Source organism: Myxine glutinosa, chromosome 1, assembly GCF_964187855.1.
Source record: "Myxine glutinosa chromosome 1, kmMyxGlut1.1, whole genome shotgun sequence".
In the NCBI taxonomy this organism is placed as follows: domain Eukaryota; kingdom Metazoa; phylum Chordata; class Myxini; order Myxiniformes; family Myxinidae; genus Myxine; species Myxine glutinosa.
Genome location: NC_136261.1, coordinates 128,167,479 through 128,188,826, shown reverse-complemented (window position 1 = coordinate 128,188,826; position 21,348 = coordinate 128,167,479). Strand labels below are relative to the sequence as shown.

Sequence of the window (21,348 nt, the reverse complement as noted above, 5' to 3'; positions counted from 1 at the left end):
TGAATTTTGTGAAGAAAAATGGTGGACACTGTACAATGACGCCATTATTGATCCAGGTGTGTTAGACCAAAGTGTTGGAGAAAAATGAAATGAATGATCGTTTTAAGGCCATTTTCCCCGCTGGAGCGGGGGTTAGCCATGTGGGACCCATGACAATCATGGTTCCCTATTTGAGGCAATGTTTTTATGGCCGGATTCCCTTCCTGACGCCAACCCTTGGTCGCCTCTTACGATGCGCAGGGATATGGCGTACCTATTCTAAATCGGGGTACACACCGTGATCATTCATCCCAGCAAGCTGGTACTCAATTTGCCGACCTCGGAAGGACGACAGGCTGAGTCAACCCCCCTGGCGTTAATTCAGCAATAGATCGGGATTCAAACTCATGATCCTCGGATCCCAAGCCGGCACCCTAACCGCTAAGCCAACACCAGGCTCAAAAGTGTTGGAGGCTGTGCTAAAATTGATAGGGTAGCAGGACACAGCTTCCAACTGGTTGAGGGGGTGACTGTGCTGCTATTTGGGATGCGGGGTTATGGAGATGTAGTTGTGTGGTCTGGGGGTCAACGTGGTGCTATGGGTGTCCGAGGTGTGTGTACCATGTCCTCTGGGTGAGTCTCCTGGTGGAGCATGGCTGTTGACTGGACCTTGGTGTGGTCAAGTGTGGGTGAGCACTGGGGGGGCTGCAGTTCTGTAGTCGGACTGGGGAATGATGTGGAGGTGCAGGGGACGTGGCTGTAGGGATGCCACGCACTGCGACCGTGCCCCCCAGGGCCGAGGTTGTGCGTGCGGTAGTGTGTTTTTGGCAGCAGGTGCTCACCACATTGATAAGCTGGGGCTGGCGCAGCTATGTTCCTCGCAGGGGGGCCGCCATGTTGGCGTTTTGACTGCTCACCTTGTCCCAATGACCCTTGCACGGTAGAGGTGCAGAGCTGTCGTGGCCACAGGTAGTTGTGTAGTGATGATCACCGTTGGATACGGATCCACATACCTGCCAGTGTAGTGGGGACAAAAGAGAAATTTGGTGAAATTTGGTAGGCCCAATGTGAAATTTTGGCATTGTGAAGGGTGGATTGCACTTTGGACTTGACCAACCAGAAGTTACCTGTGCATCAAGGTAGAGGTAAGGCCTTGATGGTTGCTGTCCCAGGCTTCAGGGCCTGCTTGTGGAAATTTTGGGGACATGTAGTTTGGAGTGGGAGGCGGGTGAGAGTGATGACATGGTCGGTGAGGGGGATGGAATGGGGGGCACACAGAGTCTTGTGGGTGGCGTTTGTGTTAGTGTTGTGGTTATGTGTTTTTATGTGGTCGTGAGGTTGGAGGAAATGGATGAGTGATGATAATTGGAGACTGAGGGGTGATTATTGTGCTTTTGGAAATGTGTAAGGGCAAATGTGAACAGAGGATTTCACATGCAGCAGGCCATGGCAACCTTTGGAACATCTTGTACACCATCTATGGAATTGTGCTGACTTGTGTGAGAATTGAATGGCAGCGGGGGAGGAAGTGTGTTTTGGGGTATTGTGGGTGGGGAAGCTGTGTGTGTCCGCAGGTACGGATCAAGCTCTGAGGAGCGATGCCTGCGGCCCCCCTCTGCGGCAATTACCCCTGGCAGCCAGTGGTATCTGGAAATTGGAGTTCGTCGGTGGAAGGTATGGTTGGGCGCCGTGGGGTGAGGGAGTCCCCCGGTGACCCGTGTAGCTGCGCGGAAGCAGGAGGCAACGGAGCCTGGTGTGTGTGGAGACACTCACCGGCGAGGTAATGGCGGAAAGGGGCTGTTGGGCTGTCACGGGGCCAAGACGTAAAGGGGGGGGGGGGGGGCAATGAACTTGTAAGTCGGTTGACTTATTTTTGGGACTGCGGGCACCACAGCTTGAAGCGCCCCCACCATTTATTTGTGCGGTACCTCCCCGCTGCCTAGTGAGGAATGCACACATGTATACGACATCAATGCCATGGTCCTGCAAGGGGGGGGGGGGGGGGGGTGAAATAAGTGCTTTGTTGATTTTTGAAATGCAGTAATGAGTGGTGGAATGAGAATGAGTGGTTAAGGGGTTTGTGTTGAATGAATGTGAGCGAAATCCACCGAGCCACGTCACTCACCTGCAACATCTGGACAGGGCCAGTGGAAATTTAGGGGTGCATTGGGGATGGCCCCACATGTAAGGTTGCATCTTGTGGCATCCACCGGGGGACGCGGTCTGTAGACCGGGGTATGTAAAAATGTTTAGAGTTTTGGAATTTCGTAAGTTGGTAAGTTTTGTGGTTAAGTTAGATTTTTGTGTGTTGTTTGTTCCTCCCACCACAGGAGCGATGGAATGAAGACCATTGTAAATACATGAATGCATGGCTGTTAAGGGGTTTAGAATGTTAAGGAAGTGTAGGTAAGTAGTCCGACTCACTTCCCACAGCCCTCCTGATTTATTTCATAGGTTAATTAAGTGTGTGACAGTAAGCGTTAAAACTGGGATGCTAGTGCCTGCAGTGAACCTTGTAGGAGCTACGGTTCCAGGGAGGGGGGGGGGGGGGGAAGGCTGTGTTATGTCTGGTGGGTCGTGATATGTAGAGCAGATAGAGCTGAGTAGGTAACATGCTTCGAGGTGTCGCGGTAAGGAAAACTACCTGTAATAAGTTCATGTGTAGGCGTTTTTTCGGTTAAGATGTATATTTGTGAATCTACCAGGAGGTTCGAGTGATACGTAGTGCAGGGATTAAGGAGTAGCGCCCCTGTGTGTCCTCACCTGGTTAGCCAAACCTTTGTCCCTTTTGGCACTGCACACGACATAGACATTCCGACGGATCCTTAGTGCAGCACTAAATAACGCCCTCCCCCTGACATGACTTAGGAAGAAACCAGGCCAGGACACCGCCGAATGGCCGCCGCCATTTACTCCTCCGAGAGGCCTGTCCGCCTCGAATAGCACGCGCTATGACACCAGGAGCATGGAGCGCGAGTGGGAGTGATGCAGTGGGCGTGCACCTGGGCGAGCCGGCGAGTCGGTGGAGGAGACTGTTTGGTTGGCAGCGCGCCAAGGCTGACGTCACGAAGAAGGAGATATTAACGAGGGCAGAACGCCATTTCGGGCAATTGGATCCCGAGACGAATTGAGTTGGGAGGGCAGTTTGTTGGAGAGTTGAGTGCACAGAGTTGAGTGCACAGAGTTGAGTTGCGCAGGGTTGAGTTGCGCAGAGTTGAGTTGCGCAGAGTTGAGTTGCGCAGAGTTGAGTTGCGCAGAGTTGAGTTGCGCAGAGTTGAGTTGCGCAGAGTTGAGTTGCGCAGAGTTGAGTTGCGCAGAGTTGAGTTGCGCAGAGTTGAGTTGCGCAGAGTTGAGTTGCGCGGCAGTTGGTTCGCAGTTCACGGCCTGAGTTGACGAGTCGTTGAGTTGCTCTCTTGGTTTTGGACATCTACGCTCGTGCTCTGGCAGTCTCTAGCGGTGCTCGGTGCTTTGGAGTTTGGAGCGGGGGACCTCGACGTGTGCGGGCGGAGTGGGCATTGGCTCGGGCCTTCGCGTTGCTGTGGTGCTTGGAGCGAGGCCTGGTGGCGGCCGAGCAGGGCCGTGTTACAAGAAGAAGACGACAAGACAGATAAGGCCATTACCCAATCCCCCAAACATAACGAACGTTTTTCTTTATTAATTCATCTCCCTCGTCTCGTCTCCGAAATCTGTTGTGTGTGGGATCCCAATTTAGCTACCTTATTTTATTATCGGCGTGTATTTTCCTGTCCCTGCCTTTATTTAATAAACCCTTGTATTATTTTCCTTTCCCATTCAAACCTGTGCCCGCTTGAGTTGATTGCCCCTTACAGGACCGGAGCTACGCCGGCGCGCTGCAGTTAAGCACTTCCGCAGCCTCCATTCTCCTCCTTCCTCCCGCGCGGCCATAGTAAAATCCGTGTTTGGTCATTGCCTCCAATAAGACCATTTAGGCCATCCGTGACTCTGATGTTAACCGGAGTTGCGCGACAATATATAGGGGTTAAATATATTTACTACTACATGTAGCTGGATAAATCAAATTGGCACCCCTTTATTTTATATAAACTTTGAGAGCATTACTTGGTTCCTCCTAAGAACACAAGGGTAGTACAGCATGCACACGAGATTTTTTGAATGTCCCTAATTTTCTATCATCTGGCATTTTCCCCATGTTCTGACTAGCCATGGATTTTCCCCTTCTTTTCTATTGTTCGACATTTTCCACAAGCTATGGAATGTCCCTTCTTTTATATAGCTTATCACATGGCACATACCAAATAAAGGGGCCTTTTCTATGCCACTGGCATTTTCCCCAAGTTGTGTTATATAACACAACACATCACATCTATACTGATTCTTCCTTTACACCCCTCCTCCCCCCTCTCCCCCATTCCACCCACCCTCCCCATCCCACCCCCTGCACTAAAAGCCCTCTCCATCCCCTCAAGCCAGCATCCGTATAATTTTTTTCCCACCCCTTACACAAATAACTACTTGGTTATAATCACTAAAAACTCACTGTCACTCTCATTAACAATAGAAAAGGTTTACATGACTACTTCCAGTAAGGGATTATAATAATAACTCGAAGGCATCTGAAAATGCAAAGCCCGTCCACATCCATTTGTATCAGACACCTTCTTCTTCTTCTTCTGTATGCTCACAACGAAAACAGTTTAAAAAAACAAAATTAAAAATGCAACAAAAAATGCAAAATGATGATTTTATGCATCCTGGACCTTTGAGCTTTTGATCTATTAAAAAAAAAAAAAAATCAGCTTCTAGCATTTGATTGGTGAAGCAATTCAGTGATCCATATGTAAATTCTTTAAATTTCAGGTCATTCAGATGAAAATTGATGATTTTATGTGATGCTGACCTTTGCCCTCTTGACAAAATAATTTTGTCTTCTCCATATTATCATAATAAAGCATTGGTAAAAATTTGATGACAATAGCCCAAATGGTTAAAAAAAAGTTATGGCCTGGACAGACCCACGCACGCACGCACGCACACACGCACACACACACACACGATTACAAAACCCCATCTCCTCCTGTGCAGGGGATGGGCGAATACGTAATAATAACAATAACAATAACAATACGAATAATAATAATCGTGAAGCTAGCATATTGTGCAGAATATAAATCAACAAAGTTCAGATTTTAAAACATTGTGTTTCCTCATGAAGTGATTCAAATAACATGGAAGAACAAAATGTACTTTTACCTGCGAACACGAACACACGCACACACACACACCATGATGGGTTATTTTGGTTGAGTGAAAAACAAAAGGAGCTCACCTTCCAAAGTTGGCAGGTAGGATTTCAAGGAAGGCATCATTCATGTAGAGTTCTGTCAAGTTGGTAAGCTGTGTGAGGCCCTCTGGAAGCCTGGGTAGTCAAAACATGAGCACATACTCAAATAAGCCTCAAAATGCACTGCAAACCTGTCACCTCAATAAAATTCACAGGACATGTTGGCAGCCAAAAATGCATCCAGTTGAACTAGATTTTAATTTGGTTTGAATCTAGAAAGATTTGAATCCGAAAATTTCAGTTTGTCATTACCAAACAATCTAATTAAGCCCTGTTTCTGTGAATACATGAACAAATAAAAGGGCACAACTTAAAAAATCATTTATAACCACATCAATACAAAATAATCACAACATCAATACACGACCTTGAAACAGTAGTTGTAACGATTGTAATGGAAAATGAAGAACCAATTTTCCTGGTGAATGCTAGTGTCGATCTGCATCGGCGGATAGGTAGAACGATTCAAATCAACAGGACGTTCATTGAGGTATGCCAACCGCAGTTGGAGCAAGGAGAATCTGATATTTCTGGTGTTAACCTTTCGTTGGAGCAAGAGAAGACAAAGCATCGATGAACTTGTTTTCCAATGTCATGGGGTTAACGCCTGAAGCGTCAGCTTCAAACGAAGCAAGGCCTTCCCACGGCAGTTAGCATACCTCAATGAACATCCTGCTTATTTCATCCATTGTAATGGAAAGCCTGTATTAATATTGTTACAGACGCGGCTTTAGATGTTATATTGACCGAGCGGTGGTGTATTTAACCGCGTCCGAACAGTTACTCCCCGATTAAAACCCGATTCCACCCGACGTTGACCAGATCGCCCCACAGATATTCAATCGGGAAATCTCTAAAGCGACCGAAAGAGAATGAAAAAGAAGAAGAAGAAGAATACAGAGGAAGAACAGATTTATTATACACACACAAGCAATGGATGGAAGAAGCAGTAACACAGCGAATCGTTAACTTACACTATTCATTTTTACTTAACCCCAAGACAACGAGCAGGACAGGACGTTCACACTTACACAGGGGATAATGCAGGCAGGTAGGGCTTGAGGTGGATTGCTTGAGAGGGAGGCAAAGTCGGGAGGCCGCAGCTCGCAATTCCTCGCGGTTTTGGCGGGAAACCCTCCGTCGTGTATCCGCTGCGGTAGACGTCACGCGCTGGTTCGGCACACCTGCTCCTCTTCTTGGGGTGGAGCCGTCTCCCTCCTTTCAGCGCGTCTCTCCAAAGCTGGTTTCCTTGCCGAGTACCTCTCCTTTTTGGCTTGGAGCGTTTCGCATCTCACCGTTCCTCTTGGTGCAGCCTCTTTGCTCATCTCCCAGGGTCATCTCTCTCAAGGCCTCTGGTAAAGCAGTCCCTTACAGTCGCTTTTATCACCTCGGGCGAAATCAAGCCGCCGGCTCCGAGGGCACGCCTACCGGGTCGCTCACCGCGGTGCTGATTGGCTGTTAGGGCTGGCTCACTCCTCCCCCCTTATGACGAGGTGGAGACACGCCTTTCTTCCCCAACCCTACCTCGTGGCCAATGGTGGTTGAAGAAAACCGCCCAAAATGCGGAAGGCAATTGGAAGGGAGGTTTTGGGGGAAATTGGAAGGGCCTACGCTTATTTTGTTTGATACAATGCAAAGTCAATCTAGTGGGAAACACATATTTAGCCTACATGGAATAAGGAAATACACTATTTAAAAGATATATCGTGACCTGCGTGTAAGTTTCATGGAATTAACTAGGACGACGGCTGCGACCATTATTTACATTACGAGGATGTTACCATACTTTTGTAACGTTCACATTGTAACGTTTCCACATTCGTTACACTGCACCCTCCTTTCTTCAGGCCCGTCCTCGGGCCTACTAAACTTTAACTTAGTGTGACACGTAGGTGTAATTCCCTCTACAATTAACCTGACCCTGAGTGTGACAATCTTAAAACACAAATAAGTATGTCCCCCTATTGCATTGCACCCTGTCTAACAGACTCAAGCCCACAGCTAACCGAATTACGGAATTATTCTCAAACTATACATTTACGGTGGGGAGCATTATTTACAATGACGTGATTTCTTATTTACAACGCAACCCAGGACCTGTGTTTTTTTTTCTTTTTTCTTTTTCTTAGGGAACAAGAAAAAGAAATTCCTGTTGGGAGGGAGGAGACAGCACGCATTGCATCGATGCACCAGTACCAATACCACCAAAGCACCCAAAAGCACCAAAAGCACCACAAAGCACCAAAAGCACCATCCGGTGCGCAGTCACCATGGTTCATAATAAACACAACAAAACAACTGGTGGTGGTCTTCTCTTTCTCTGCTGGGCCGATGTTCTTCCCGACGTCTTCTGGCTTCATGCGGCCTAGTTGGAAATAATAAAAAGCACAACTTGTGTCCATTTTTATTTAGGGCCTCAGGGGCCAACTAAGGGTGGTCCACCTGTTTGGCATAGGTGCCACCTTACCGAGGTCCGCAAGCAAGATTCCCTGGCCACTATGGCCGGTCTCCAACAGAGGTGCCCTGCCCCAGAACCTGGGGTCCATCAAGTGGTACTTGGCCGCAGAACAGCGGTCCATACAGTGGTACATCAACGCAATGCATGCCGGTTCTGGGAATCTCGGGCGCACAATGGCCACCTCACGCACGCTCCCCTCGGCACCCAATGGCGCACAGGTCATGTGGGAGACAAAAGAAAGACAATTGAGCGAGGGGTAAGGTCACAAGGGTACACGTCAATAAGGCAATGCAAGGTGAAATGCGTACGGAGGGCGAAGTGAGAAAGCTCGTCCCTACCGTACGTCACCCCCCTGTCACCTACCCTACCCTTGCCCTTACCCCATATGTACAAAATCTACACATTACCAATTCGTCACTACTGTCACGTCTTCCCCATATTTCCCCTATACCAAATTCGTCACCACAATCCCTCTACCTCAAAATTTGCCATCACCAATTCATCATCAATCCTCATAAGGAGGGAGAGATGGAATTACGCACAATGTCACACCCACGTCATGATGCGTCTCACAATCCAAACATTTGCATCATAAAAAATAATCAGAACATGGCATGGTGTGGAGTACCTGTCACCTCAGGTGAGTGGATGCAGATGGTGCGAGGAGATCCTTCATCCTAACTATCCTCTAAATGACTTTAACACACTTTACACTACCCGGGGTCTCTCCCTGCCAATCCATTGGCCATCTTACACTATGGGTTCTAATAACCAATTCCCATTCACAAACTGTGGTGCTTTTCAATTTGGGGTCTCACTCCCCCGATTCATCTCCCGGTGCCCTCGCACAATTTCTGGGCCGCGACGTCTAGCTCTCCCAACAGGTCTACCCACCTGCACACCTCCACCACTGTAGTTGCCACCCGAGCTTACCTAGCTCCTCACCCTAACCTAACTAACTGGGGACAGCCCCTCTCCTGGCTCTGTCACCCCATGGTGCCCTCTGGCACTGGGCTACCCGGGTCCGTCTACCGGATCCTCGGGCCCCATCCACAACAACTACTACCGGCTCCCAGAGCCCACCTGCGGCCTCACCTGGCCGACATCCTCACAGTGGTGGAGTGCCCAAACCAACTACACACACTAACAGGCTACACGCCCAGCCATTTCCACAACACTAATGCACCCATCCACATACCATTCTGCCACCCGCACCACAGATGCCAATATCCAACCACAATTTACCTGTACCCTCTACCTAACACTTACACTACCCGCCCCGGGTATCCGTGATGGGGGTCCACTCTTCCCCCATTCACACCTTCGCACCATCCACTCCACTCCACAATTTCCACCATTCTCACTCCACGACCATCCATTCCACTACTCCAGATATTCCACACTACCATTTATTCCACACAGCCACATACACCTGTTGTTGCACACCTGTGCCCTCACACCTGGTGCCACCTGCACCCTCCTTTCTTCCTGGACCATTTGGTCAACACAACACGCAATCACCACTACTCCCTCATACACTGCTCCACACACCTGTTCAGTTGCACACCTGTGCAATCACACCTGTTCCATTCTCACCTGTTCAATCCTCACACACACGGCATCATCTCAGCTAACTACTCCCCTCTGAAACTTGCGCTTCCCAGTCGTCCCTTTAAACTATTGCGCTCCCACGTCATTATAATCCACACTAATCTACCTGCGTCCCCACTACAGGTATCAGCCACTAACTAAACTTAACGTTACCTAATGTCATCTTCGCTAGATCCCTACAATTATCCAAGCCCTCCCTGGCTCGGTTGTCATAGCCACCCCATTAACTATTGCGCATTTGCCCCACTCTGTGAGGGATGGTGGATTTGCCATCCCACCACATCGGGGGTCTCTCCACTATCAATTTTGTTCGTCCAAATTCCAACCAATTCAAAAATTTTCCATTTACTGCCAATTCTATTCACTTTTCTAAATTTCGGATCAAAACACTATCACTATCACGATCACCATCATCACAGTCCGCTATATCCTAGCCTCGGTGCGTCATGACATCATTAAACTCGGCTTCATAAAGCCGAGCAATGAATTCGGGTGGTTTGGTTGCCTGCAGGTTGAATCCGTCCGGCTTTCGGTTCAAGGGAGGTGGTTTGGTTGGACCGAGGCTCCACGCACCATCTCGGCGCGGCACCTTGCGGTCCCGGGCCCGATGGCTCAATCTCCCCCGGTCGGAACCCCGTCCCCACGAGGGGGCACCGTTCCGCCTCCTCCCACTCGCCCTTGAACCGGACCGGTCGCCTCGCCCGGCAAAGCCCGGACTCGACCGTGCGGGGCGGGGCCAAGCCCGAATCGGCAACGACGCTTCGAAGAGAAGCGACGCAGCATCGATCCGCGCCGGGCCTCGCACCCAACCAAGCACCCCTCGCACCGAGTGCTCGCATCGGCTATCCGTCGCTCTCACCACTAAACCGGTTACCATCGGTGCTTTACTTGCATGCTTACAAGCATACGCTACCCCTTTCACCCTCACAAAACCTGGCGTTCCAACGCCGTCCGTACATTCCACCAACGCTCTCCCTGTTACACACCACACCTCTCGCGCACACTTTGGTCCACACCTCTCCTCCGTAACACTCACCATGGGCGTGCACTCTTGCATCCACCCACTAACGCGCTCACATGGGCTCTCCCACACCCGCGCCATGACCAACTCAGGTGTGCTTCCTCGCACACGTTCCACCACCACCTTACTCTCCGTGTCACACTTCGTACACCCCGACGTGCATTCTCGCTCGCACTCGGTTTCACACTCGCGCTCCGATGTGCCCTCTCGCACCTGCGCCATCACCAACTCACTATTCGTGTCACACTCCGTACACCCCGACGTGCATTCTCGCTCGCACTCGGTTTCACACTCGCGCTCCGATGTGCCCTCTCGCACCTGCGCCATCACCAACTCACTATTCGTGTCACTCTCCGTACACCCCGACGTGCATTCTCGCTCGCACTCGGTTTCACACTCGCGCTCCGATGTGCCCTCTCGCACCTGCGCCATCACCAACTCACTATTCGTGTCACTCTCCGTACACCCCGACGTGCATTCTCGCTCGCACTCGGTTTCACACTCGCGCTCCGATGTGCCCTCTCGCACCTGCGCCATCACCAACTCACTATTCGTGTCACACTCCGTACACCCCGACGTGCATTCTCGCTCGCACTCGGTTTCACTCCCACACTTTATAGCACACCCACTCGCCGACGCACACTTTTTTCTCCCACGCGTGCCATTTCCACTCACACGGGACCCTTCACCAACGCCCGGGTGCCATATCGATCCCAATCGCGCGACAATTCTTTTGTCGCCAAACATCCTTTTACAAAATCTCCCCGCACAATACACAACAGCACGTCTCACCTTCGGGGTTCTTCTTCCTCCCTGCACCAAAACCTGCAAACTTCCATTCGGGTTAAGCACAGCATCGTGATGTGAGCAGGGACTTTGTACATAATCCATTTCTCCCTGCAATTCCCGGGCTACCTCCGTCATCTCTTCAATTTTAATTCCCAGCACTGCTTTTTCTTTATTAACCTCGGCAACCGCTGGCTTTAATAAAACACCCTCCTCTACCTCAGCGGTCGCCGGCTTTTCCAAACCCCGTGTCGCGATTTCTACCCCCGTCATTGTACCCGTGCTTTCCTCTGCTTCGCTCAACCAGCGCTTTTCGACCCGCTTTACCTCGTCGTGCACCCGTGGGACCCTTTCGCCCAACTTGCGGTCTCTGTCCCTCTGCTCCTCCCTTGCTTCATATGCGACTCTGTCCCTCGCCAGTCCCTCATTTACTTCTTTGGCCCGGTCATTTATTCCCTCCAATTTTCCCCGATCACAACTTGTTTTGTCTATCATGGCATCCATTTTTGCTTCTAGCCTCTCCATAAGGGCCCTCATTTGTATCATCATAAAAAGGTCCGAATTCCCCAGCGGCGCTACTACGGTCACGGGCGCGGCTAGATTTGGTGCCGCTGTAACCGCGTGCGCAAAGGCGCCATTTTGTGCGTCTGATACCCCCTCAACCACATTGCCAATGTTCTCCTCCTCCCTTTTCTCCACATACATTTCCCCGAGGTCCTGGGTCGATTCCACCCTGTCTATCTCTCCCACCGACATCCGATCGCCTTGATTGTCCATGGCGCGATCTCAAAATTCGGGTTTTGCTTTATAAAACAAAATAAATTTCGGCAGCTTGTAATTTTGAGCGCGTTAAGCGCGCTTCGGGTCCGATTTCGGGTCCGATCTCCCTCCTCGACACCAATTGTTACTCTAATAGTACAATTGGTGTTCCAAAATTTGGGCCTAACAAATTTAGTCCCAGGTCCGAATCCAACTCCTCGACACCAAATGTTACTCTAATAGTACAATTGGTGTTCCAAAATTTGGGCCTAACAAATTTAGTCCCAGGTCCGAATCCAACTCCTCGACACCAAATGTTACTCTAATAGTACAATTGGTGTTCCAAAATTTGGGCCTAACAAATTTAGTCCCAGGTCCGAATCCAACTCCTGACAACCAATTGTTACAGACGCGGCTTTAGATGTTATATTGACCGAGCGGTGGTGTATTTAACCGCGTCCGAACAGTTACTCCCCGATTAAAACCCGATTCCACCCGACGTTGACCAGATCGCCCCACAGATATTCAATCGGGAAATCTCTAAAGCGACCGAAAGAGAATGAAAAAGAAGAAGAAGAAGAATACGGAGGAAGAACAGATTTATTATACACACACAAGCAATGGATGGAAGAAGCAGTAACACAGCGAATCGTTAACTTACACTATTCATTTTTACTTAACCCCAAGACAACGAGCAGGACAGGACGTTCACACTTACACAGGGGATAATGCAGGCAGGTAGGGCTTGAGGTGGATTGCTTGAGAGGGAGGCAAAGTCAGGAGGCCGCAGCTCGCAATTCCTCGCGGTTTTGGCGGGAAACCCTCCGTCGTGTATCCGCTGCGGTAGACGTCACGCGCTGGTTCGGCACACCTGCTCCTCTTATTGGGGTGGAGCCGTCTCCCTCCTTTCAGCGCGTCTCTCCAAAGCTGGTTTCCTTGCCGAGTACCTCTCCTTTTTGGCTTGGAGCGTTTCGCATCTCACCGTTCCTCTTGGTGCAGCCTCTTTGCTCATCTCCCAGGGTCATCTCTCTCAAGGCCTCTGGTAAAGCAGTCCCTTACAGTCGCTTTTATCACCTCGGGCGAAATCAAGCCGCCGGCTCCGAGGGCACGCCTACCGGGTCGCTCACCGCGGTGCTGATTGGCTGTTAGGGCTGGCTCACTCCTCCCCCCTTATGACGAGGTGGAGACACGCCTTTCTTCCCCAACCCTACCTCGTGGCCAATGGTGGTTGAAGAAAACCGCCCAAAATGCGGAAGGCAATTGGAAGGGAGGTTTTGGGGAAATTGGAAGGGCCTACGCTTATTTTGTTTGATACAATGCAAAGTCAATCTAGTGGGAAACACATATTTAGCCTACATGGAATAAGGAAATACACTATTTAAAAGATATATCGTGACCTGCGTGTAAGTTTCATGGAATTAACTAGGACGACGGCTGCGACCATTATTTACATTACGAGGATGTTACCATACTTTTGTAACGTTCACATTGTAACGTTTCCACATTCGTTACAATATAGTCATAGCTAGATTTGCACTGGAGGCAATCTACAAATCAATTTGAGTGCAAAAGCAAAATAAAAACTCCATTGTTAGAACTGTCTAAGAGATGGCATCAGGTGGATTTTCTGTCAAAATGCCTCAACATGACAGTTGTCACACATGGAAAATGCTGCCACAAAGTTTGCAAATGGCTATCTGATGTGAACATAATCAAATGGTAATGCAAACACATGATCACGTACTTGATAATTGGGTTGACGCTAGCATCCAGGGTTCTTAATTGTTTACAGGACTTTATGTTCTCTGGGATCTCCTGTATTCCTAGAGATGTGGGAAAAAGCCAAGGCAGAGAAATGGTGTTGAATCAAAGAAATCGAGAATAAAAAACGTTTTCAACAGGTGATCTCAAACAATAAGATTTACCATCATTTATTTCCTACAGAAGCAAAAGATCCACTCCACCAAATATATTTCACATCCGCAAGGTGCAACATTTCAAAAGTGAAGCAAAGAGCAGCTTTGAAACCCACAGGCTTATGCTGACAAGGCAACATTCAATTTGCAACACAGTAAGGGTTACATGAAGGGCTAAATGACAATCCTAGGTCAGTGAAGAGTTAAATCACACTAAACAGGAAAACTAGAACGGCACTCGGTAGAGCGAATACCTCCGTCAGGCTGAAGAGTTTATGGTTTGTATCCACTGATAGGACAGATCTGAATCCGAACCTGAACCAAAATCGAATCAGCTTGTTCTTGTCACCCAACCAACTAACTCATCCACCTAGTTTTGTCATAACTCGTCCACAACTTTTTGAAATATCATGCTGTATATCGTTTATAGCCCTCTCAATGATGAAGAATCACTTAAAAATAAAAAAATTCTCGTATGCAGATTTGAATCTTCACTAAAATTAAGCAAATTCTTCCTTGTCACAACCCCAACCTGTCCACCAAGTTTCATCCGAATCCGTCCATACCTTCGAGATATCATATCAAGTATCGTTTTTAGCCCAATCACTCAATGGTGAAGAATCACTTTAAAAATTCTAGTATCCAGATATGTTAAAATAATTACACTACTCACAATAAGTTAGGGATATTGGCAGGTTCTTCGGTGTGGTTGATTTTGTGTATTAATTATGTTGAAAAAAGGTTGTTGGTCCTAATTCTATAGTTATTAATGTGTGAAAAAACACAGCATTCTTGATTTCAATACCCCAACCCTAACCCCTATAAAAAATTAAACTCACTCACACAATATCCCTAACTTATTGTGAGTAGTATATATCATCCGGATCCGGATCTGCACCAAAATCTAATCAATTAGTCATTGCCACACACCCAACCAAGTTTCGTACGAAACTGTCCTGTTCAAGACAAACAGACAGGACTGATGAAAACAACTTCCATCCATCTTTGATGGTGGAAGTAAACATTTACATTTAACATCACATCATAATGCAATACATTCTTAATTGAATTAGTCCATAACCAATACAGTGTAAAGAACTGCCACTCTCCTTACTTTATGTTCCTTCTACATACAATTTGGACAGAAAGGACTCTTAATTATACCTACCATTCAACCAAAACGTAGATCGGCAGCTCAGCGAGAGCCGTGTGCACGAGAGAGCACCGCTCGTGCTGAGGGAGAAAGAGAGAGAGAGAGAGAGCGTCGCTCGTGCCGAGAGAGAGAGAGAGAGAGAGGAAGAGAGCGCCACTCATGCCAAGAGAGAGGGAGAGAGATAGAGAGAGAGAGCGCTTGCCGAGCGCAGGGGGAGCGCCACGCGTGCGAGCGCAGAGGGAGTGCAGCACGTGCCGAGCGCAGAGGGAGCGCCAACGCGTGCCCAACGCAGAGGGAGCACCGTGCGTGCCGAGCACAGAGGGAGTGCCGCACGTGCCCAACGCAGAGGGAGCGCTAACGCGTGCCCAACACAGAGGGAGCGCCGCGCAAGCAGAGCGCAGAGGGAGCGCCGCGCGTGCCGAGCGCAGAGGGAGCGCCGCGCGTGCCGAGCCCAGAGGGAGCGCCACTCGTGCCCAAAGCAGAGGGAGCCCAGTGCGTGCCCAACACAGAGGGAGCGCAGCGCGTGACCCAACACAGAGGGAGCACAGCGCATGCCCAAAGCAGAGGGAGCACCGCGCGTGCCGAGCGGTATAGAGGGAGCGCCGCGCGTGACGAGCGGAGAGAGGGAGCGCCGCGCGTGCCGATCGGAGAGAGGGAGCGCCGCGCGTGCCGATCGGAGAGAGGGAGCGCCGCGCGTGCCGAGCGAAGAGAGGGAGCGCCGCGCGTGCCGAGCGGAGAGAGGGAGCGCCGCGCGTGCCGAGCGGAGAGAGGGAGCGCCGCGCGTGCCGAGCGGAGAGAGGGAGCGCCGCGCGTGCTGAGCGGAGAGAGGGAGCGCCGCGCGTGCCGAGCGGAGAGAGGGAGCGCCGCGCGTGCCGAGCGGAGAGAGGGAGCGCCGCGCGTGCCGAGCGGAGAGCGGGAGCGCCGCGCGTGCCGAGCGGAGAGCGGGGGCGCCGCGCGTGCCGAGCGGGAGCGCCGCGCGTGCCGAGCTGAGAGAGAACACTGCATGTACCGAGCAGAGTGAAAGAGCTCCGTATGTGTGTTTGAGAGTGCTGTACACGTGTGCAAAGTGAGGTGTGTGTGTGTGTGTGTGTGTGTGTGTGTCTGTGTGTGTGTGTGTGTGTGTGTGTGTGTTTGAGAGAGAGAGACTTCTGCATGCATACCTGCAGGTTAGAGTTCTGTGAGTGCATGCATTAAATCTACTTTAAAATAGTCATTGAAAAGCAGAAAAGTGGTAACTTTCCCACCATAATGGGTCACCAATGCACCTACATTGGAGGTGGCTACCCCACATCAGAAGATGTAATAATGGATTTGATCATTACATCTGACAAAATTTTAGCCAATTTTAAAATCTTGTACATTTCCCAGACTGGAGCAGGAGTTTCCCAGACTGCAGCGTTGCACTTGTTGTTTTGATTGCATATGGCACAGCCCAAACTGTGTTCAGAAAATGGCTCAACCCACCTAATGTTTTTATTTATTTAAACCCATTTGAATCTCATTCCATTCTGTTTGCAGGTGTGCCTCTCATTTTAACGTCCTTAATGTAGTGGCCAAATATATTTATATTTCAAAAATAAAAAACAAAGAAGCCCCAAAATGCTGTTATGTCGTCGCCCCAACCAAACAATGACAATGGTATATCCACCCTCATCCAATTCTCCAGCACCCTTACCATTCTTGCTCACATCCAGCTCACAGAGGTTATCAAGGTTGGAAACAGACAGCGGAAGGATAGAGATGTCGTTGTCAGAAACGGTGAGACGGCGGAGAGCCATGCAGTTGAACAAAGCCTGTAAAAACATGCAGGAACATGAAAGCTTATATTTAAAAAGTCAGTTTTATCCCTTTTAAATGCAATTCCTTCCAGAAAAAATATTCCACCCAAAGGAGGTGACCAAAATGCTTGCATACAACAGTGGACTGTAATGAAATGAACTTTCAAAATCCCAATGAGCAACAATATTTTCCACAATGTCAATGCCTCATCATTGAATATACCAGCAACAATATTTAAGAGAACTTCCACCATCGCATAAATGTACAAGTTATGCAAAGATGGAAAACCAAAAAAAATGTTTAACATTTTACTTTCACTTCTCAGTTGGGAATTCCCTCAAAACCACAATAGCTCAATGTCTGACGTGCCATCCAAAAACCATGACTATCATATGATCAATGCTGTTACAGTGGCCAAGCATTGTTTTTACCTTGGGCAACTCTTCGAGCTGGTTTGCGTCGAGATTGAGCTCATGCAGAGTGCGTTCAAAAATGAACACATCTTTGGGAACCTGCTGCAAGCAACAGTGTGAGTAATCTATGGCAGAGACAGGCTCCTCATCTCCGCGCAGGCAGTGGCAGCGCACGAGGCGCTGAAGCAGCCGGCTCTTACGGCTCATGGTATGAGCACGCCGTGGGGCCGGCCTACAATGGGTGGGGCAAGAAACAGAAACGGGAGACAATAAGAGGCTGCAGAAAAAAAGAGGGATCAGAAAGAACAGTATAGACTACAGAGTAGGTAAGGGAACTGTAATGAATGCTACTTAGGTAAAGCGAAGCATGCTATTGAAGACGAAGAACAAAATGGTGAATAAACATTGAAGCATTTCAAATGGCCAGGCACAGGAGACATGAACAAGAATGGATGGGGGTTGAAATGACTATATTAATGCGAGTACAAACATCAAAGACAATAAGAGAGGTGGTTGTGGGGGAAGTAAGTTATAACTTAAGTGCAGGGTGTTTCAGATGAAGCGGCACGATTTAACACATTTATAGATAACAAATTATTCGTAAAAACAAAATACGAGCTCCACCATACAGAAAAAGGTTTAAAGTTTAGTTTCATGTAAGGGCATGTGTAATATAATCCCCATTCCGATTAAGCTTAGCACATATCCATGTACACATTGTCCAAGTAACTTTCTCCTCGAAGTGTGTTGTCCAATACATTATTGTATAATCACCATTGCCAGTTTTCAGGTCAACAGTCCTGGCGACCGTCTTGTCGACATATTCCTTCATAAGAATAGGAGTACAGAATAAGTCAAGGCTTGTCGATGGCCAAACGGAGGACTTTGTCAAAGCATGCAGGAAAATCGTTTGAGATGACCAAGCCACAAAGTTGGAAATAGATATAATTAAAGACTTCATATGTAGTGTGTGGGCATGCCTCACAGTTGGAAGCAACGGCCCATCATTGAAAAACATCAACTGTAAAATTCCACAACTAGATATCTGCGCTCAAACAAAGGGATCACCAAAGGTAAGCTTCCTCCAATGGGGGAGGTTTATCCTTGGTGATCACTTGTGACGACTTACCCTTGGACGGTGATACAATGATGGCCAGTTTTTTTTTGGACCACCATATGACCGTGACCCATCAACATTTTGGGATAGAGTGTAAAATATAAAAATGTATCCCCATCTACAGTCTATCCAAAAAACTCAACATCGTGAAACATCGGAGGAAAATTATTCAAGTTATAATGAAAAAATGTGTTTTTTGTTAATTAGGTCACAATCCGAAAAAAGTAGGTCAAGGGCAAGAAACAAATATCAGGTGCACAACGTCAGTGTAGGTACACTATGTATGATGCAAGAACAAATTGGAAGGATAAACAGCCTCTGAAATTCCACATTGGCAAAATTGAGCGATGACAAAAAAAACGTATTGTTTTTTTTATCAGACTGCCAGTTGACATTGACCTTTAACCCAGAATGGCATGGTGCAAATTAAGAGTAAATGCACCTTACTCTAGGCTATCTGGAGGAGAGCAATTTTGATCTCATCAGCCAAACCTTAGTCAGGGTTTGGTGAAAAATGGTGAAATGTGTATAACTGGGTCACCATAAACTTAGGCTGGTTTAAAAAAAATTCCTGTTTATCATTGCCGCCCGCCCCATAAAAGTCGTCCACCCCCTAAAAAATCTTCTTCTTTTTTTTTTTTGCTCGCGAAGTCAGTAAAATCCGTTCCCGCTCAGTGGAACAAGTTCGAATTTTGTATGTGCTCGCGTACTGTCTGAGCCAAGTTACATGTGCGCGACAGTTTGACAGAAAATGCCGTTCGTTGTTTGCCAAATTCGGCGAACGTCCAGTGTTCTAAAGGCCTGGGTTGGTGTCAAAGTGCCAGAAAATATCACTCCAGACGAACTGTATTATGAGCTCGTGTCGGGAACGCTTGATGGTAAGAAATATAACCGTTTTAATGTACGTTGTTGTTGTTGAATATTTAGTGTGTGCGGGTTTTCCCCCTCACTCGCCATTTACGTGGACCACAAGGTTTTGCTTCTGATAAATGGGGTGTGCGCTTCCTTATTTTATTCATAAAGAATGGTGGGAAATGTTGGACTCCAGTTCTCTTCTAAACTAAAATCTGTCGATATATCTCTACTGGGATCCCAGATCTGTATTTCTAGTTTTCATTCCCGGGTGGTTCAAAATTCCAAACCAAATCCAGACTTGGAAAAAACAGAATTTCAGTACAAAACACTGAAATTGATCTGAGACTGATGAATACTTGCAATTATTGGCGCTGAGGAAGCGCCTCTAGCGATTGACTTCCAGCCAGTGTAACGCTAATTCCTGTCACAGGAATTCTGAGATCATATAAGTGGGCGTGGCAGTTCCTGATTGGTTCGTGTTGGGGGACTTCTGGGAGAGGCTTCATAAACAAATATCCACCATTTTATTAACTCGCATAGCTTTGAGGCCTGCTTAGTTAGGCCCGTGCTGTCTTTCTCCCTCACACAGGTTTATTTCAATTCTAATTCGATATATCATTTCATTTTTAACAGTCGCTAACATAGTGTTAGACTCGGTTGAAAAAATTGCCAAGATATATTTTTTTTAAATCGCTGCACGGTCGGTCATACACCGCCTAAAATAACAGACGGGAAAATGGCGAGATATATTAAAAATTCGTGGCGGACTTTCCAATTCCTTTGCATTAATTAAATAAAATAATTCTGTATACTGATTTTTATTGTCATATTCTTCATTATGCCTATGTACTCTGAAATAATGAGGAATCGGGAATAACAAAAGTGGATATGTCAAATCTTACTCGATCCCATATTACATGTACTTTCATTGCATACAAATTATACTTCCTCCTAGAAATTCCATGCCCGAACCTCAGCGCAATCCAAGAGGATTCACTTGTTAGTTGTGAAAGGAAGTGTGTGTGTGTGTGTGTGTGTGTGTGTGTGTGTGTGTGTGTGTGTGTGTGTGTGTGTATGTGTGTGTGTGTGTGTGTGTGTGTGTGTGTGTGTGTGTGTGTGTGTGTGTGTGTGTGTGTGTAGGGGTTGGGGGCGGTGCTCATATTGGAATTTCATTCGCGAAAGGCCCATTGCGAGGTGTGCGACTGGTAGTGGTACGGAGTGTGAGAGAGAGTGCACGGTATATTGTTGGCGCCGGAGTGTGTGGAGCGTGAGTGCACACCGGAGTGTGCGGAGAAAGAGTGCACACCAGAGTGTGTGGAAAAAGAGTGTGCACCGGAGTGTGCGATGACGGAGTGTGTGGGGGGCGCGTGTGCACCTGGGTGTGCGAGTGTGGAGTGGGTCGCGAGATGTGATGATGCGGCCCAGGCATCGACACCGACCGGGGTAGAGCTTAGCGGGACGAGTAGCGTACGCGAGCCCCCGGTGAGTTGTGTGCCGTGGGGACCGGAGGGAATCGGTGCTGCATTAGTCTCGCAAGGACCGGCGTGCACGATTCGTGCCTCCGGCCCCCGCACGGTATTGTTGGCGCCGAACCGCGGCAAAGGCTGGCGGGGTTCGAGGGGAAATGTGGAATTTCGGAGCCACGCACCTTACCGGGTGAGGTGCTCTGACCTTAGCCGGTTGGGTCATCATGCGTGGGACCGAAGGGCCCCGCGCAGAGATGGAGCCCGGCACTTGGGCCCATCAATTCCTCCCCCCTCGGATCGTCAATGCCGGACGGACAACCCATACAGGCGACCAACCACCCGCATGGATCGCTCGGCCCTCCGAGGCCGAGCCGCGACAAGGTACCTCCATAGATGGGGGCGCATAGTGTAGAGGACTGGGGGGAGTAGTGTACCCCACGTGGGGGAATGGTAGTGTGACCATTCCTCCCACGGGGGGGCCCATGAGCATTCGTTAGGGGGATGGCAGTGTTAGCCCTATGGAGGGGCCAGCAATGGTTGCCTCCATGGGGCACCGAAGCTAGCCGAGGGAGGGCTAGGATAATGATAGGGATTTAGAAGACCATAGGGACTGAGAGTTAAGTAGTGACACTGAACTGTAGAGGGGACGTCGAGAGTTTAGTGGTTGTTAACAACGGGTGTGCAACTGTGCATAGTTTAAAGGGACGCCGAG

General features: G+C 48.6%; 1 protein-coding gene across 9 annotated transcripts in view; it reads right to left on the bottom strand.

Annotated features, from left to right (window-relative positions):
- The window catches only part of LOC137428300 (leucine-rich repeat-containing protein 7), a 252,817-nt gene that overhangs the window by 140,949 nt on the left and 90,520 nt on the right, over positions 1-21,348 (bottom strand). For all 9 annotated transcript variants that reach the window (XM_068118239.2, XM_078777036.1, XM_068118245.2 and 6 more), the window contains 4 exons: positions 17,217-17,430; positions 16,682-16,799; positions 13,682-13,760; positions 5,288-5,377 (listed from right to left, as the gene is read on the bottom strand). In XM_068118239.2, coding sequence (XP_067974340.2) covers positions 5,288-5,377; positions 13,682-13,760; positions 16,682-16,799; positions 17,217-17,405 — 476 coding nt within the window. In that variant the 5' untranslated portion in view covers positions 17,406-17,430. The remainder of the gene's footprint in view (positions 1-5,287; positions 5,378-13,681; positions 13,761-16,681; positions 16,800-17,216; positions 17,431-21,348) is intronic.